The sequence below is a fragment of the Abramis brama genome (assembly GCF_963993115.1).
Source record: "Abramis brama genome assembly, chromosome: 19".
Classification (NCBI taxonomy): Eukaryota; Metazoa; Chordata; class Actinopteri; order Cypriniformes; family Leuciscidae; genus Abramis; species Abramis brama.
The window spans coordinates 1,824,613-1,843,298 of record NC_139981.1 but is presented as its reverse complement, the minus strand read 5'-3'; the positions used below and the strand labels follow the sequence as shown (position 1 = coordinate 1,843,298).

The 18,686-nt window shown below is 34.2% G+C and overlaps 2 protein-coding genes across 3 annotated transcripts in view; both read right to left on the bottom strand.

Moving 5' to 3' along the window:
• The window catches only part of mypn (myopalladin), a 31,578-nt gene extending 25,705 nt beyond the window's left edge, over positions 1 to 5,873 (bottom strand). Inside the window, exons 1-2 of one of the 2 annotated variants that reach the window (XM_084093319.1) lie at positions 5,621 to 5,873; positions 1,227 to 2,129 (exon numbers count right to left, since the gene is read on the bottom strand). In XM_084093319.1, coding sequence (XP_083949445.1) covers positions 1,227 to 2,125 — 899 coding nt within the window. In that variant the 5' untranslated portion in view covers positions 2,126 to 2,129; positions 5,621 to 5,873. The remainder of the gene's footprint in view (positions 1 to 1,226; positions 2,130 to 5,620) is intronic. The other variant, XM_084093318.1, reaches the window with a different exon arrangement.
• A 939-nt stretch (positions 5,874 to 6,812) lies between these two features.
• On the bottom strand, positions 6,813 to 18,540 carry cacul1 (CDK2 associated cullin domain 1). Its single transcript, XM_084092930.1, has 8 exons — positions 18,210 to 18,540; positions 16,894 to 17,020; positions 16,205 to 16,307; positions 15,128 to 15,223; positions 14,930 to 15,032; positions 13,787 to 13,876; positions 9,679 to 9,817; positions 6,813 to 8,689 (listed from the first exon to the last, which is right to left on the bottom strand). Exons 1-8 carry the CDS (start codon positions 18,406 to 18,408, stop codon positions 8,650 to 8,652), a joined length of 897 nt encoding a protein of 298 aa, XP_083949056.1. The 5' UTR covers positions 18,409 to 18,540; the 3' UTR covers positions 6,813 to 8,649.
• Positions 18,541 to 18,686: the final 146 nt, after the last annotated feature.

Sequence of the window (18,686 nt, the reverse complement as noted above, 5' to 3'; positions counted from 1 at the left end):
TAGCTAATGCATCGTTAACAAATGAGACCTTATTGTAAAGTGTAACTGTAATAACATTTTTAATGTGGAGAATTTAGAATTTAGTACATTTGAAATATATTAACTTGAAATAATAATAATATAATTCAACAGCAATAATCAAGTACTTTACATGTGCTTTAGTATGTTATTCAAAATAAGTGCACTTTCATTTTTTTCTACTGAGAAAGAATATTTACGAGCTGCTTAATTCATAAAATTTAACTGAAATTAAAAATAAATTGTTTATATTTTAGACCTGACGGAATGTTTTTGGCAGGAAATTGCGCCATGCGTCACTCGTCTGTGCGTGTCTTGTCATTTCCGTAAATAAAGTTGCACAGCTGCTTTGACGCGTGTCTAATGTGGGAGTGTCAGAGGTTAGTAGTCACAACGAGAAAGAAAGATTGACATGGAGCCGCTAAATCTCCGGGGAATCGCCCGTTTTAAACAAATGCTGAACAGAGGACAGTCTAATGGAGGAATAACCATAGTCACAAAGAGCTGAAGCACAACCAAAACAATGTTCTTCCACAAAATGCATGCGGTTTTGTTTTTTAACCACTAGAAGGCCAAAAGTTACATAGTGTACATTTAAAGTCCCCCTGTGGTGAAAATCCAGCTTTTAATGTTGTTTATGTGTCTAAATGGTGTTTTTAATATGCTTTAAGACAAACCATGTGTAAATTCATAAGTCGACACCATTGCTGAGTATTTTCTCCTTAAAACTGCAGTGAACCAAAGACAGTCTCAAAAACACGCTTTGAAATCGCTGGTGTTTCTGACGTCACAAACTACCTTGTAACCAATCAGATCAACGTGTGATCGTCAACCAGTGGATCTCTGAGCTGAGTGAGTGAGTGGAGGCGGGGCTCATTTGCATATTCATAGAACCGCGTATACTAAATGAGGAAAGGGTGTCGAGTTACATTCAAGATATTTTAAGGCATGAAGAATTTTTTCCAAGGAAAATGTTTAAATATGTCATTTTGGGGATCAAAGATGAGTTTTAATGGATAAAATGATGGACTACAGGGGGACTTTAAGTAAAACTAAATCCAAAGCAATGATTCCACGATTGGATCCCTATATGAAGCGTTTCTTTTAATAGTGTTTGCAGTTTCTATGTGTCTGCTTTCTGCCTGAGCAATAGTAATAGTAATATTTGACCACTAATTACTGTACGTACACCAATAAAAGAAACTCACCGAACTTCAGGAGCAGGCAGTCCTCTGACGATACAATCCAACTGGACTTTACTTCCCTCAGGAACCTCCCTGCTTTTGAGTTTCTGTATAAAGTGTGGAGGTTCACACACGGGTTCCTCCGCTTGTAGCAGAGCCGGTGCTTCACATTCAGTTTCACACGATGGCTCCGGTTCCTCGGGTTCCTCGGGCTCCTCTGTGTCCATGACTTGATTGTTCTCCATCGGCTCCTCCATTTGATGGTCAAGCAGAATCGGCCGTTCTCTATCGTCAGCATTAATGGAGTACGAAGTGCCATCGAGTTGGGTTTTGTTCTGGTATCGGCTCCGGTGCGCTTTGCAAGTACGAGGCCGAACTCGCTTAGAACTGTTGGACTTGAACAGAGACGAAAGCTCTTCTATGAAGTCGGCTGCCTTGTTGAGGAACTCCTTCTTGGATTGGGTTTCCAAGCCATAAGGAGCGTTTCTTTGGGGTCTTTTGAAATCGGCCGCAGGTTCCCTGGAAGTTCTGACGCTCCTAATCGTGTTTTCTTGGATTGAAGGCTGGACTGATTGACTCTCGGACACGACCTTGGGTTCTGGAGTGGGTTTGCTGGAGAAATGGCTCATTTGTGGGCATTTCTCCTCACGTTCTCGTGGATCATTGCTGATCGCTTTGCAGGCCAGGTCCACACTCTTGTCCAGTTCTTCTTGGCTCAGGAAGGCAGAAAGGTCTGGGAACTGAGCGTCCACGTTCCCACCAGAATCATCCGGTTTCTCTTTGACCGTCCCGTACACCAGAAGTCGAGGCGTGTCGATTAGGCTGGGCTCGCCGTGTCTGTGATGGGCTCTGGCTTCGGATAAATAACTCTCTCGTAAGAGCTGAGACAAAGACGTGGGCTGATCCATGTTGTTCTCCTCCATGATGCTGGAAACACAATGACAAAGATTAAGAACATTAAGGAACGTTTTTGGGCACATTTTGAAAAGATGAAGCATATTTTTTTAAGTCCGCCTGTAGTCAAAAAAATACTATTTAAACGCTTTTTCCTTGAAAAAAAATGCCTTAAAATATCTTGAATGTAACTCGACACCCTTGCCTCATTTAGTATACGCGGTTCTATGAATATGCAAATGAGCCCCGCCTCCACTCACTCACTCAGCTCAGAGATCCACTCGTTAACCAGGTGTGTGTTTCCCTAAAGTGGTCGCAAATTCCCATCGTTATCAGCAGTTCAACGAGTCTGTGTTTCCAGAAACAATCGTTTTAACGAACATTCGTAAACAGCATCGCAAACTTATGTGTTTTGAACGACAGATCTCGACCTGCGGTTAGAAGCAGAGTTTCTAGTTTGCATGACATGTGGCTCAATAAATCCTTATCTTGAGCAAAATAAGCAAGCTGACATTCAGTGCAATCTATATATTTTATTTAAAATACATACAAATGTAATTTACGTCTTTGAGTTTGTCAAGAGATTTAAAGCGTAGGCTAGTTATTAAAGAGTGCGCATGTGCGAACGTGCTCTAGTACGCAAGAACGAGCCTATGATTGAATTGGAAATAAAGCAAAATAACTGAGGAAAATGATAATTAGTCCTCAGATGCCATGTTCTTAATTTATAACAAAACATCTAGCATTAATTCGATCTCAAACAGTTTCAACAAAATAAGTTATTACTCCACCACGTGCGTGGCGTCTTAAACCAACGTGGTTGAACGACCACTTTCGAGGTTACGGTTTTGGGAAACAGTCGTGACTAGCAAGTTGATTTCTTCAACGATGGATCGTACTATGGTAGTTAAGCAGCGAGTTTCGTCGTTGTACGGGAAACACACCCCTGATTGTTTACAAGGTAGTTTGTGACGTCTGAAACACCAGCGATTTCAAACCGTGTTTTACTCAGCAATGGTGTCGACTTAGCCTATGAATTTACACATGGTAAGCATATTAAAAACAACACATAGACATAAACAACATTTAAAGCTGGATTTTCACCACAGGGGGACTTTAATGCCTTCTGCTAACCCACTGTAATTTATAACTATCTAAAAGAGTAGCCTAGTAGCTTTCAATAAATGAGTCTTATATCATGCCTACTTGTAGAAACTAATTCGGTTTACATTGAGCAATTCAACATGTCTACACTGCAATCAGAGATGATATAAAAAGAGATGATATATATAATTTTAGAGCTGAGCACAACTAGAAAAATTCTTATTCACTATAAGTTAGTATTCTCTTCAGACCTGAAAATGACATTTATACAATGTCTCTGATATTTCCAGGTGTTCTGTTACCTTCATGCATGACTTAAACATGCCAACAAACGTAATATTCCCGGAGAATAAAATGTAGTTATTAAAACGATGAAAACGCAGCTGAATTTGAAGCATTTCGTTTGGATGTTTTGGAGATTTTTGTGCCACTACAAACAGAATTCCTCTTAAAACATGAGATCAATTGACTCCTAAATATCTGATCAAAGATTATACATGACAGTTATTTTTGATTTTTGGATATTTTAAATAATAATTTCTAACAAGACTGCAGTCAGAATTTTAGAGAGGAGCACAAGAATAAAAAATTAAAAAATCATATTCACTACAAGATTTCATTCATTTCCATGTCTTCACCGGCCTGTAAATTACAACTATAAAATGTCCTGATATTTCCAGGTTTTTTATGACCGTAGGAACTAGTATACATGCATAACATATTCAACTTAAACATTCCCAAGCTGGAAAAGTCCGGAAAGCAAACGCCATTTTCATGAAATGTATAAAAATGCAGCAATATTTCAAGCATCTGGTTTGGATGTTTTAGAAGTTTTTGTGTCACAACAAACAGAATTATTTTTAATATTTACAGTCCAATATCAAAGCACACTCCCACTTTATATTAAGTGTCTTTATCTATAATGTTATTAATCATTTGATGCAATACACTTACTTACCTGTACTAAAAAAAAAACCCCTACATATAATTACATCTGTAATTGGTTTGTGTAAATACATCAATAATTACCACTTAACCAAACCTGGGTAACACTTTATTTTAAGGTGACGCAGTTATATACTTACTGTAGTAATAACAGTAAATTATGCATAATTACACTATAATTACGCATAATTACATAATTAACTAACCCTAAACCAAACCCTAACTCTATAGTAAGTACATGTAGTTAACTAATATTACTCAGTACTTGTTTGAGTAATTACAATGTAACTACATCACCTTAAAATAGTGTAACGGTCCTAACCGTACCCGTATCCGCATCAATAGCAGCAAAAGTGCTTTATGAATATGAGCACAATGTATGAAACGTTCTTTTAGATGCAAATATATACACATGTATACAGTATGTGTAGTGGGTAATAGTCTTAATAACCATCTCATGTATGCTGATGATTTAGTTATTCTCTCTCCTTATAGTGCTGGATTACAACAGCTCAAGCTATGGTGTGCATGATATTAAATTTAATGCTAAAAAGAGAGTGATTATGATTGTTAAAACCAAAAATGTCATTCTTTACAGGTGACCAAGTATTAAACGTGGTAAATAAAGTAAAATGCATGGGTCACATCATTAAAAATAGAAATATTTGATATATTTTTAGAGCTTAATGTTTTTCTCTTTATATGGCGCACTTGTGGTGTAAATATAGTAAAGTTAAAATGATAATGTAGCGTTGAGTTGTGCTTAAGCTCACAATGTTTGTGTCTAATAATGCATGCAATTATATGCATGTGATTCAAAAAATAGCATCATAATGGTCTTAAATAATATTACATTAAGTGATAAAAGCTATTTTTCCTGGAATGTAAGTTTGCATTAAAATAATATCTGTTCGTAAATGCATGTTTAAATATTTTCTTTTTACTTTTTAAAATGGACCTAAGGGTCTGAAGTAAAGAATGACTTGAAATGAAAAGACACTCAATTTAAAGTATGACCCAAAGCAAAGTCTGAGAAAGTTTTGGCCTGTTGTTATTGAATCCAGAAACGGGATATGCCTGCAGATGGTCCTGACACTCAAATCAGAGCAATTAACAGAAGCAGCGATGCCCTTCCAACAGACCTGTCCGGGCAGCTGGCGTGTGCATGAATCCAGAGCACACACACACACACACACACACACACTCAGCTAATTATAGTCAGAGCTCACTTTACATGAACAAAATACAACACGATAAATACAAACATCATATCGCTAGAATCAATCCATGAACTATCATATTAGATTCTGTGCATATTTCTTGTGTACATGATTTACTAGGAAGGCACCGTTATGACATGCACATCTAAAATAGTCTGTACAAACATCTATACAGAGTGTGTGCCTTTAAAATGTACTTGCATGCATTAACTGAAGTGCAATGCACTGAGGTCATCAGACAGCAAGGTGCTTTACCTTTGACTTCAGTGTGAACGCTCTGCTCCACAAGTGTGTAGATCTACTGCACCTGCTTACAATCCACTGAAACTCCAGCTTTCCAGACGCCCGAGCGCTTCCTAGTCTTGAGGAAAGTTAACCTTGAGTTTCTTCTAGTCTTGAGGAGAGTTAACCTTGAGTCTCCAGCAGCGCAGCAGCAGCGACGGCCTGTCCGGGAGACCTGTCACCATGAAGCAGAATCATCCGTCAGCGTGTCGGTGGCAGGTTATCTGAAGGGAGGTGGAGGGATTTGAAGCGAGTGCCAGGGAATGAGCCGTCCTCATTGGCCAGTGCCAGTCTGGTGCACCTATGACGGTCTGGAGGGCACAGAAGCAGTGCATTATGGGCGGTAACTGGAAATAATAGGGCAAAAAAAAATGTTTGCATGCCAAGCACAGATGATTTTGAACATTCATTGTCATTTGCATTAATGAAAATGAACCCTGTTTTGAGGACAATTAAGATTTTAAAGTATTTATGTGTAATGCATTATAAAGGTATACATAATGTACGATATATCTTTTCATAAATAATTGCAACCAAAGTTAAAATGCATTATATTTGCAGACTGCTTGTTATGCGTTTTAATTAGTGCTGGACAACGATTAATCGCATCCAGAAGTGTGTGTTTACATAATATATGTGTGTGTTCTGTGTATAATTATTTTGTACATATAAATACACATGCATGTATATATTTTAGAAATATTTTATACTGTATATATTTAAATACATAATTTATATTATATATAAATATAACTATTTTATATATAAATTAAAAAAAAATCTTAAATATTTACATGCATGTGTGTGTATTTATATATACAAAGTAATTATACACAGAACACACACATATATTATGTAAACACACACTTCTATTTTGGATGTGATTAATCATTGCCCAGCACTAGTTTTAAAGCATTAAACTTAATTTCTAAACATCATATAACAATTATTCATGAGATCATACGATGCATTATAAGGTGCATTACAAGGCATTATTAATGCATTAAAATATTTGATAATGCACTATATATGAAGAGTTTAGGTAAAGTGCATTGTGACATTACTGTGTTTACCCTCAAGTTCTCATTATTGCAATGGGAAAAACTCACAATTACAGTCATGCTTTTCGATTCCAACAATAAAATAAAAGAAACAGACAAGATCAAACTTTTTGTTGATAATTGTTTATTTTCAAGTGTCCCGCTCGCCGTTTTCCTCTTTTCATACATTGTTTTGTAATGAAACTATCTTTGAAAAGATTATTTTACACATACCCGAGGGTCGACTTTAGTTTTACAGCAATTACCCATAACTCTCTGAATATGGTGAATTTTGCTTCCTACTCACTTTAAAAAATATTTTTCTACTAATTATATTATATAATGCTTGAATATACTTAATATATATTCAACTATTTAACTAGTGATCTATTTAGCATTATATAATGTAATACTGTTTGTTATTGACTTAACTCAACTATAGTTGCAGTGTCATGTATTTATTCTAGATAAATCACGAGCAGCCCTTTATTTTACACCTGGATCTCAGAAGTCCTTTACATCTGCTGTTTTTCACATCACTTATTGTGGTTCCAGGTTAAATGTGTGACTTTTGAATATTTATGGAAGCACATTTCTTCATAATTACAAGATGAAAGGTCAACATTATGAGATAAAAAGTAATAATGATGAGATTAAAAGTTGAAATTGACTTTTAAGTAACATTTTATCTCAGTTATGACTTTTCATAATTTTGACTGTGTATGACAATTTCGATTTAAGACAATTTAATTCATAATTATGACTTTATCTCTTAATTTTGACTATGGCGATTTCAATTTAAGACAATTTATATGACAATTTCAACTTTATTACATAATTATGACTTCATCTCTTAATTTTGACAAAGAATGACAATTTCGACTTTTAAGTCATAAGTCACGAGATGAAAAATCAAAATTATGAGATAAAAAATAATGAGATTAAAAGTTGAAATTGACTTTTTAATTAACATTTTATCTCAATTATGACTTCTCATAATTTTGACTGTGTATAATTTCGATTTAAGACAATTTAATTTCATAATTATGACTTCATCTCTTAATTTTGACAAAGAATGACAATTTCGACTTTTTAAGTCATAATTTTGGCCTTTAATCTCAAGTATGACTTTTTCTCTCAGAATTTTGACTTAGAATGACAATTTCGACTTTTTATGTCATAATTACCACAGCATCATTTATTTTTATGTGGCGGAAATGCGCTTCCATAACTATTAGATTATTTACTGATGCAAAAAGAAGAAAAAAAATCTGCAGTTGTCATAAAAAAAAGAAGATGATTTACATATCACATTTCACTTAAAAAGTCTAAAAGGAAGAAAGGCAAATAGCCAAAGGCACATCATTATTAGGTAATATGGTCGTCAAATAAAAGTGTGTCAAACCAAATAAAGCTCTGTTAACTACAGTAGTGATCCTAAAATAAAAACTTTGCATTTTAAAATAAGTAGGTATTAATCTGGATTCTGAATACCTTCATTCATCACTTGGCAAAACATCCAACATCACGTTTCTTCAGTCTAACGCCGCTCACATTATAACACGCATTAAACCATCCATTCTGAGACCACCGGATGATTTCACGAAGGGGAAAATAACTTAAAAGTAGAACGAGAAAACAGCCGGCTTGATCGGACAAATCAACCTGGAAACATGATGAACTCTGTGAAGCAAATCCAGAACAAGAGAAAAGAGCATTCCCATAAATCCAGCTCCTGTTTAACTGGACAGTGTCTCCACACACACACACACACACACACACACACAATGAAGGCCATAGTGATGCTGCTCATGTTTGTGTAGTTCTGTAATGCTTTTGAATCCTCAAAATATCCGAGAATTCCCGAAGGACTGTGTGAAGCGTCTCTGCATCAGATCAAGTGTGTTCGGGCGTGTTCGAGTCTTTCAGTTCACTGAAGTAGTGTACGACTCCACTTCACTGTCACGACTCTTCACTCGCTCGCTTCCGAGACTGATCGCCCCTGCAAAACAACGGCTCAGGTCAAGATAGGCATATTATATGAAAGTAAAATAATGCCAAACGTTTTTTAAAACTAAAAAGCTTGTTGAATTGCACTACCTGGAAAAAAATATGCATTGCATTAACCGTGCTTGTGTTTTACACCTGGATCTCAGAAGTCCTTTACATCTGCTGTTTTTGTGATTCCAGGTTAAATGTGTGACTTTTTTGAATATTTATGGAAGCACATTTCTTCATAATTACGAGATGAAAAGTCAAAATAATAATGATGAGATTAAAAGTTGAATCTGACTTTTTAAGTAACTTTTTAACTCAATTATGACTTATAATTTTGACTATGTATGACAATTTTGATTTAAGATCATAATTATGACTTTATATCTTAATTTTGACTATGGCGATTTCAATTTAAGACAATTTATATGACAATTTCAACTTTATTTCATAATTATGACTTCATCTCTTAATTTTGACAGAGAATGACAATTTCGACTTTTAAAGTCATAATTTTGACTGTCATAATTTTGACCTTTTATCTCAATTATGACTTTTTCTTTCAGAATTTTGACTTAGAATGACAATTTCGACTTTTGCATTAACCGTTTTTGTATTTTAATGCATTGTATTTTTAGGGTTTGCATTTTTTAATGGGCTGAAATTCAACATGGTTGTATATTTAAGCTGTGAATATTTCACTTCAAAACATTTGACAAACATTTTCATCATTAAAAATTCAATAATCCATATTCACCTTTCAGATTTCACTTCCAAAATATTAATTCCGTTCAAAAATACAACCTTATAATATTCAACAGGCAATATTCAGTCCATTAAAAATGCAAGCCCTAAAAATACAATGCATTAAAATACAAGCACAATTAATGCAATGCATATTTTTTTTCAACAAGCTTTTTTGTTTCAAAACCTTTTGGCATTATTTTACTTCCATAATATTATTCAGCATAGTGTGCATTAGAGGTCATGCGTCACCTGGAGAAGCCGTTCTGAGAGAGCTCCATCTGCAGTTCCTGGTCTTGCGCCGCGTAATACTCCAGCTGAGACTCCAGAGCCGGAGGAGCGATCTGAGGAATGAATCTGGAAAACAGAGCCGGAGCGAGAGGGACCCAGTCTGTGGGGAAAACATGTGGATATAATGACATCTTGACTGAAATCTCCTGTCATACACTACTGTGGTGCATTTTAGAAAGAAATGATATGTTAGAGGTGGAAATCTTTGGCTTGAAGGTCATTTGAATTGTTTCCAAAGCGAACAAATTTGTGATTATTGTGCATTCAGAATGATTCAAATATATATAATCACCTCCTGGGACCCAGGAATAGACTTTTGTCCACTGTAGAGGACATTATATTGTAGTGAATTTCTCTGACATCATACATGTCACATGACACGACCTGGGTGTCCTGTAAAGAGCAGATTCAGGGCTTTTCAGAGATACGTATGTTTGGAGGTTTCACCATGAAAACAACTTCTCCTTGGTCTTTAAAAATGCCTGACATTAATTTAGTGATCAAATGTAGGAAATATGATAATATATTGTAATTATCATTTAAATCAGACTACTTTTCACATTGTATTTCATAAACCAACATCTCAGGAAAACGTTATGAGGTTTCAAATCAAAAAATGACTGTTCCAGAACAGAGCGCTGATTTCATCAGGACTTACATCATGTTTATCAGGCATTCTGGGAGACACAACAAGAGATTATGGAAATAAATTATACATCAATATTCTTATGAAATATTAGATATTATTATTAAAATGTTGCTAATTATTACTCCAATTATTACACTTCTTTTTTCATTAAATGTTGCTCCAGGAACACATTAATGTGCACATTAGATATATTGCATTGAATGGGAATATTAATTTATGGCCATTTTACCCACATATTGCATAAAGTAAAATGGTGTATCAATTCAGTCCATTATATCTTTCATAACATAGTTGAGAATCATCTTTATACAAATTTTGGTTAAAAAAAATCCTGAAACCCCAAAATTTATTGGTGATTGAAGAAAAAAAATGACATTGTTTTTGCCTATACATATAATTTCATGTCATTTTATTTTTTAAACAACTGAGTCCTGGTGTCCACTACAGAGGACATAGCATAACGTATGAATAAAATATACATTTTTCAAAAATGTTTTTTTACCATTTGTTTTTTATGCTCTAAACCAATGTTTCCCAACCTTTTTTCAGTCAAGGCACCCTTTGAAAATTTTAAAAAATGTGTGGCACCCTACACTAGTGTTGTCACGATACTACTTTGATACTATACCTTGAAATGTATCAATTTACAAAGAACTGCCGTATAGGCCTACTGTCATATAGATATTTTTAATATTATAAAAAAATGTTGTCCATCCATTTAAAGTCTAGGAAATCATTAATTTCTTCTGAAGAGATCACTTTACATGATGACATATTTAATTAAGGCTTTTATTCATATATAAACATTGCTCAATTACCATTGCAAATCTCACCTAAATGTTTGCTCACTCAATGTATTTGTGTTTTTATATTGGGATAATTTTGTTATAATTGCACAAGACAGTTTGTTTTTAATATATTTTATGTAATAATTTCACAGTTAATCTCCAAATTAATGTAGAAACAACATAAAGACAGTATATTTCAAATAATTGTTTAATGGAATCTTTTTATGAATGAAGTGTTATTTGATTCTGATGTCAGTGCTGCACATGTGGATCCCATTTTCTCACAACTCTTAAAGGCACAATATGTATTTTTTTTGCTTTAAAAATATAAAAAAATCACTATATCTATGTTATATATTTTTTAAAGTTGTGTATTTACATTATCCCGACAGTTCCAATTAACTTCTAAATCCAGAGAAATTAATATTTTAATTCGAAGACACGGACCGTGTCTTTATTTCCGTTTTGTCGCAGTCAATGGCGTCATATCCGCGTTGTCCCTGGTTTCCGCTCGTGCTGCCATGGTAACCAGAGCTATGAGCAGAGCCCTCTGATAGTAACCAAGACGACAGACGTGGACCACTGTAGTTCGCAATGTCTATTTGCACGCTGTTGTTGTTTCGTTCAAACATTATGGACCATGGCAAGCAGACTTTGGATAAAAAAGGAGAACTAAAACGTGAATCAATATCAGCGCGGTGTTTTCGAGATGCCGAGAGCTCCCATAGACAGTATATAAACGAGAGCTCCACGTCCGAGACTTCGACCGCTCCTACATGTACTTTATTAAACAGGTGAGCACATTTACATAAAACTAATCAATGTTATATAGTTCAACAATGATAAAATGTCAGAATATGATCTGTATGTTATTCTAATGTTGATCTAGCTTAACGTTACTGCTAACGTTAGTCTCATTCAGACAAACTAACACATAAGTTACATTTCAACACATTCAAATGCAGTTTAGTGTGATAGTGTAATGTTAGACCAAGTGAAACAGCGCTGCGTTACCTCACAAGTTTAATTTGTCTAATAAACTGACCTGTGAGTAGTGATTCTGCGTGTAGTTCGGTAGAATGAAATGTCCATATTCCTTTTATATCCGCGGGACTCGCGTCGCGTGTGGAGCTGAGAGCTGTCTCTTAGCAATCCCGAACTGCTTCATATCACAGTCATGATAAAAACATCGATGTATTCAGTCATCCATAAACATTATTAGATCGGTCGGCTTAACGTTGACGACAAGATCCATAATTCTTAGCAAATGTTGCGTCATCAAACTACGCCTTTGTTATTGTAAATAGGTTAGCGACCCCTAGTGGAGAAAAAATCCCATACTGTACGTTTAACGTTCATTTAAGACTTTATTAAACTAATTTAAGACTGCTCTCATGAGGATACTCAAAGCGAAACCGTGAAAGAGAAGTCGATTCTGGCGCGCATCGTTCTGTGCGTCTGTGTTCAGCGCATTCTCTTTTGTATTTTCTCGCTTGCATGGTTTAAAAGCATTTGCATGAAGAAGAACGTGATTATATAATGTAACGCTAGCCAAAGGATGAAAGAAAAAAAAACGGATGCTGCTTTAATTGCGTTAAATATTTTTAACGCGTTAACTGAAAAACATGAATTGCACGCGTTACTGTTGACAACAGTACGGACATAACCGATGTGTTTATTCGTGGCAAGACGGACATTGTGACAATGTTTTCGTGTGCATTTGACCATTAGTGCAATGAAAAATAGGCAGCTTTATGTGGACGCACTGGGAATGAGGCACGGGAATAAAATCATGCGCAAATGCAACCTCTGCAATTCAACCCCGAAAACTTATGATTTGCATTTTTATTATAAATTTGTGTGCATTATTTGTTGTTATTAGAGACTTCCGACGATCCGAGATTGATGGTAATTTTTTATTTATTTATTTATTTATTTATTTTTTACACATTTTAGCAATTTTTAAATGTTTGATGGGGTTTTTACACGGCACCCCTGCTCTCGCCAGAAGGCACCCCAGGGTGCCGCGGCACCCCGGTTGGGAAACGCTGCTCTAAACAATGTGTTGACATGAAAAAAAAGAAGTCTCAGGAGGATATATATATATATATATATATATATATATATATATATATATATATATATATATATATATATATATATATATATATATGCGTGTTTGTATACATAAATGTGTAAAAAAAAAAAAAACTCATACATGGGCATTTTTGCCCTGATATCTTGAATTTGAGCCATTCTAACTGCACTCTATAGGCTTCATCACGCCCTGCTTCATGTTCGTCATGAAAAACATGAAAACAGTGATATTTGCATAATCAAAAATTTCTCCAGTTCAAATTGTTCCATCCAAAGCCTGTTGGATCTGTGAAAGACAAACACCACTGATGTGCATGAAACACACTGACACAGAACAAACCCCAGTAACTGAAGCTCGGCTCAGGATCACAGACAGTGCTTCTGTCCGCTTATAAAGGTCTCTCATCACACCACTGAAGCCCCGGTCTTCACTCACCCACAGTTTAGTGGAGATCGCTGACAAACGCCTGAAATCTCGTTCACGTGAGAAACAGTCGTGTAGTGTGTGTTACTAATACAGTCAAACACATCTTACCTGGCCGGAGGGAGTAAAGACCTTTCACAACACTCTCCATGGTTGACGGGTTGACTTGAAACGGCATGGAATGAGCCTTTTTAAGAAGAGCTGAGAAACAAAAATTAACACTTCAATTAATGTACAGTGCCGTTCAAAAGTTGTTTTCCTTCTCTCTCTTCTGCTCACCAAGACTGCATTTATTTTATAAAAAAACAAAAACAAAAAACAACTGTAATATTGTTAAATATTATGACAATTTAAAATAACTGTTATATAGTAAAGTGTAATTCATTCCTGTGATCAAAGCTGAATTTTCAGCATCATTACTCCAGTCTTCAGTGTCACATGATCCTTCAGAAATCACTCTAATATGATGATTTGATGCTCAAGAAACATTTATGATTATTATCAGTGTTGAAAACAGTTGTGTACATTTTTATTTCAGGATTCTTTGATGAATAGAAAATTCAAAAGAACAGCATTTATTTAAAATACTTAATTTTTTATTTAAAAAAAAAAAAAAAAAAAATCTTTTCTAACATTATAAATGTCTTTACTGTAACTTTTGATCAATTTAATTCATCCTTGATGAATAAAAGTATTGATTTATTTTATTTCTTCCCCCCAAATAATTTAATGAAAATTCATACTGACCCCAAACTTTTGAACGATAGTGTTTCATGTTACAAAAGCTTTCTATTTCAGATAAATGCTTTATTTATTTAACTTTCTATTTATCAAATAATCCTAAAATAAAAATGTAAATAACTGTTTTCAACATTGATAATAATCATAAATGTTTCTTGAGCATCAAATCATCATATTAGAGTGATTTCTGAAGGATCATGTGACACTGAAGACTGGAGTAATGATGCTGAAAATTCAGCTTTGATCACAGGAATAAATTACACTTTACTATATATTCACATAGAAAACAGCTGATTTAAATTACAATAATATTTCATAATATTACTGTTTTTTTTGGTATTTTAAATTAAATAAATGCAGCCTTGGTGAGCAGAAAAGACTTATTTTAAAAACGTTAAAAAACGGCTGTGTATTTGCAAAGTTCCAGTCAGAAAGTGATAAAATTGCATTTCTTTTTTAAACTCTACAAAATCACTGTCCAGTAATATACACAACTCTTGTGAACACACTCACGCAGTAACACGCTGACGTGCTTCTCTGCCACATGATCTGAGAACAGCTTCATGAGGTCGTCCCGCAGGTCTCGGTTCAGCTTGGTTTCAATGTAGAACTTGTTCTTTAACAAAGTTATGTTCAAAGGCAGATGCATTAATAGAGAATTCAAATGATCTGAAAGATCGAATCCAAAAACAATGAATATTTGCATGTTACCATGTAGATGAAGACGGGAACGATGCAGTGAAGGGCGGCGGTGTACTGGGTCAGAGCCACGTTGAAGTTTTCGATCAGATGTTCTGGAGGACTGGCCTTTAGAAGGGGTGATAATGCTTTATTAGGATGGACTGGATTCTCTGATCAGAGTTTCACTACGACTACTGGCCAGTTTCAGTACATGCACTCCAGATTAATACAAATTCTAAATTAAAATTTATGAAAATATGAATGCAATTAATAAAATAAAAAATGATCTGTTTGAAAAAAAAAAAAAAAAGAAGTAATTTTATTAACATTTTAAATATTTTATTTATTTATTATTTTGTTTCTTTTTTACAAAAAAACCTGAATTACAAATTTATAAAAATATTAATAAAAAGAAAATGAATCAAATATATGTAGTATTATATATGTAGACATTTATAATTACACATTATTTACTTTAAGCATGTATTTTTATTTTTCTAAAAACAATAAAAAAACAAAAAAATAAATAAAAAGTCTTAATAAAATAGTTATTATTTAGGCATGTATTATTTTGCTTCTTTTATTTAAAATTACATTTTGCCATATATAAAAATTTGTTGTATTAAAATGTAATTAAAAATGACTTTAAAAAATATATTTATGCATGTATTATTTTGCTTCTTTTATCTAAAAATCATATTGTGCCATGTATAAAAATGTGTTATTTTAAACGCAACACAAATTGTCTTTAAACAATTTATTTATGCACGTATTATTTTGCTTCTTTTATTTTAAATTGTATTTTGTCATATATAAAAAGTAAATGGTTTGCTTTTTTTTTTTTTTTTTTAAATGTGTTAGTAAAAAAAAAAGTGTGTATATATATATATATATATATATATATATATATATATATATATATATATATATATATATATATATATATGCATGTATTACTTTGCTTCTTTAATCTAAAATTCATATCTTGCCATGTAGATCAATGTAAAATTCACAAACACTTGATTTGAATGTGAGAGAATGATTTCAGTGTCGCAGTTTGTGTTTAAAACACTTTCCTCCCAGGTGTCAGTGTGTGGATGAACGGACCTGTAGCTCAGAGGACACTTGCTCTAGATGAGACGTGATCTTCCACATCAGGTCATTGTAGAGCAGCTCTGAGTGCTGTTGGCACACGCACTTATAAACGTGGCTGGAAGACGAGAAAGCAGAAATATGTATTAAAGGAGAACTCCGGTCAATTTTAACATTGAGCTCATTTTTTGGTAAATGTGGAGTGCTGTCAGTACAGAGAACAACGACAAAAATCGGTAGTCGATTGTCGAGTTCACGCGCATAGGTTATCACACGAGTGAACTCGACAATCGACTACTGTGGACTTCGACCGAAAACGGGATGTAAATACAGGTATGAGCGCTGGCTGAAATAACTTCATTTTTATTCATATCTTTCACATCTACTGCAGTCAGATTGACCGTGTTCACTCTGAAGGAATCACTCACATTGGCTGTGCACTTGTAATGACACATCAAGGATGTTAAGAGGCTAAAAGCAGGTTTAAAACTTGCCCCATTGAAGTCAACAGGGTGCAAATGTTAAAAAGAGGATAACACGGTGTAGGCACCACCGATTTTTGTCGTTGTTCTCTGTACTGACAGCACTCCACATTTACAAAAAAATGAGCTCAATGTTAAAATTGACCGGAGTTCTCCTTTAACTAAAAAACAAACCCGAGCACGAGCAGCATGTTTGATTGTTCACCTGGAAGGAGCCCTCACCTGTAGATCTGCTCGTATGAGATGGAGATGTGCTCCAGCGGGCTCTGGGTGAGCAGATGCTCTATGGCTCGCTCTAGTTTTGGCCAGTAAACGGTCCTGTAATCTTCTGCTGTCATCGCGTTCAGGACTGCACACACGAACATCAGGGTCAAACCAACAAACTACTCTTCTCTAGCTCATACAAATATAAGTATTCGGCAGGACATGGTGCTTAATAATACTGTATTCAGCGCAATGGTATTATCATGAGGTAATACTGTAGTAATACTTGTGATGCCATGTTTTTGGACATAGCAATATTTTTTTAGACATGGAAACAAGGCAATAACATGATTAAAAAAAAAAGAATAATAATAATAATAATAATAATAATAATAATATATATATAATTATTTTAAGATTTTAATTTGTAATTGTTTGATGAATAAATTATATAATTTTTTTTTAAAGATTGTTTTCATTTTTAATTCTTTGATGAACAGACTATATATATATAAATATAAATATATATATATATATATATATATATATATATATATATATATATATATATATATATATATGTTACCGGCAAAGTGTGAAATCCCGGTATTGTATAGAATGCCTAGGTAATGTATTTTTTGCAAAAAACATCAGGAATTCTATACATTGCCTAGGCATTCTATACAATACCGGGATTTCACACTTTGCCGGTGTGTATATAATATATATAAATATATATATATATATATATATAATATTCTATATATATATATATGAAGAGTTCAGATGCAAAAGCCTCTAAGTGCCATCTGAAATTTTCTTCTAGAATGATCATTTTTATCAAGCTCGTTTATTTAAGTTCAGTAATTTCACTTAAATGACAATTAATAGGTCATTTTCATTGCCATTTAAGTGAAGTTACTGAACTTAAATATACAAGCTTCATAAAAATGATCATTCTAGAAGAAAATTTCAGATGGCACTTAGAGGCTTTTGCATCTGAACTCTTCATATATATATATATACACACATTATAATCATTATATATATATATATATATATATATATATATATATTTTTTTTTTTTATTATTTAACTTTTAATTCTTTGATGAATATATATATATATATATATATATATATATATAATGTATTTATGGCTAACGTTACGGGTTTTGGACATGTTTTCGGCAGTACCTTGAAATAAATACCATGCAACAAGAATTTTTGTAACTTTACCATGGTATATATCAAAGTACCATGGTGTTGCCATCAGACACATGACAGTGGCGCGGTACAGTAGCGTTAGGAGTTGAGACTCAGAGTTAAACTCACGGAACTTGGAGGCCGCGGAGTTCAGGAGCAGCGCGGAGCCGTGAGTCGCAGAAGTACCTGAACTATCGGACTCACTACTGGAGTCATCATCCACACACACCTGCGCAGGTGAACACACACTCACACACACTCCCTCAGCGCCACAGTTATGGTTATCATCCTCAATCCCCTCCAGCGGCTCCTCCTCCATCTCCTCCATCGCTGACACAACTCTAACAGTCCATGTCAGCTCAAATCCCCTTCATCTGATCGATGATCCACGCATATTCACTTTAGTTTCACTCCTGTTTATTTTGTTGTCAATCCGAAGCGAGATGCGACACGGACTTCCGTTATACGGCGGATGCGTCAAAACAACAGTTCGCATGTCAAAATAAGAGTCCGCGGTCGATAGAAAAATTATTTAATTTTTATTTAAAAGATTTAAGGAAATAATGATTGATTGGGTAGCATAATTCCACAGTAAAAAAATCTTGC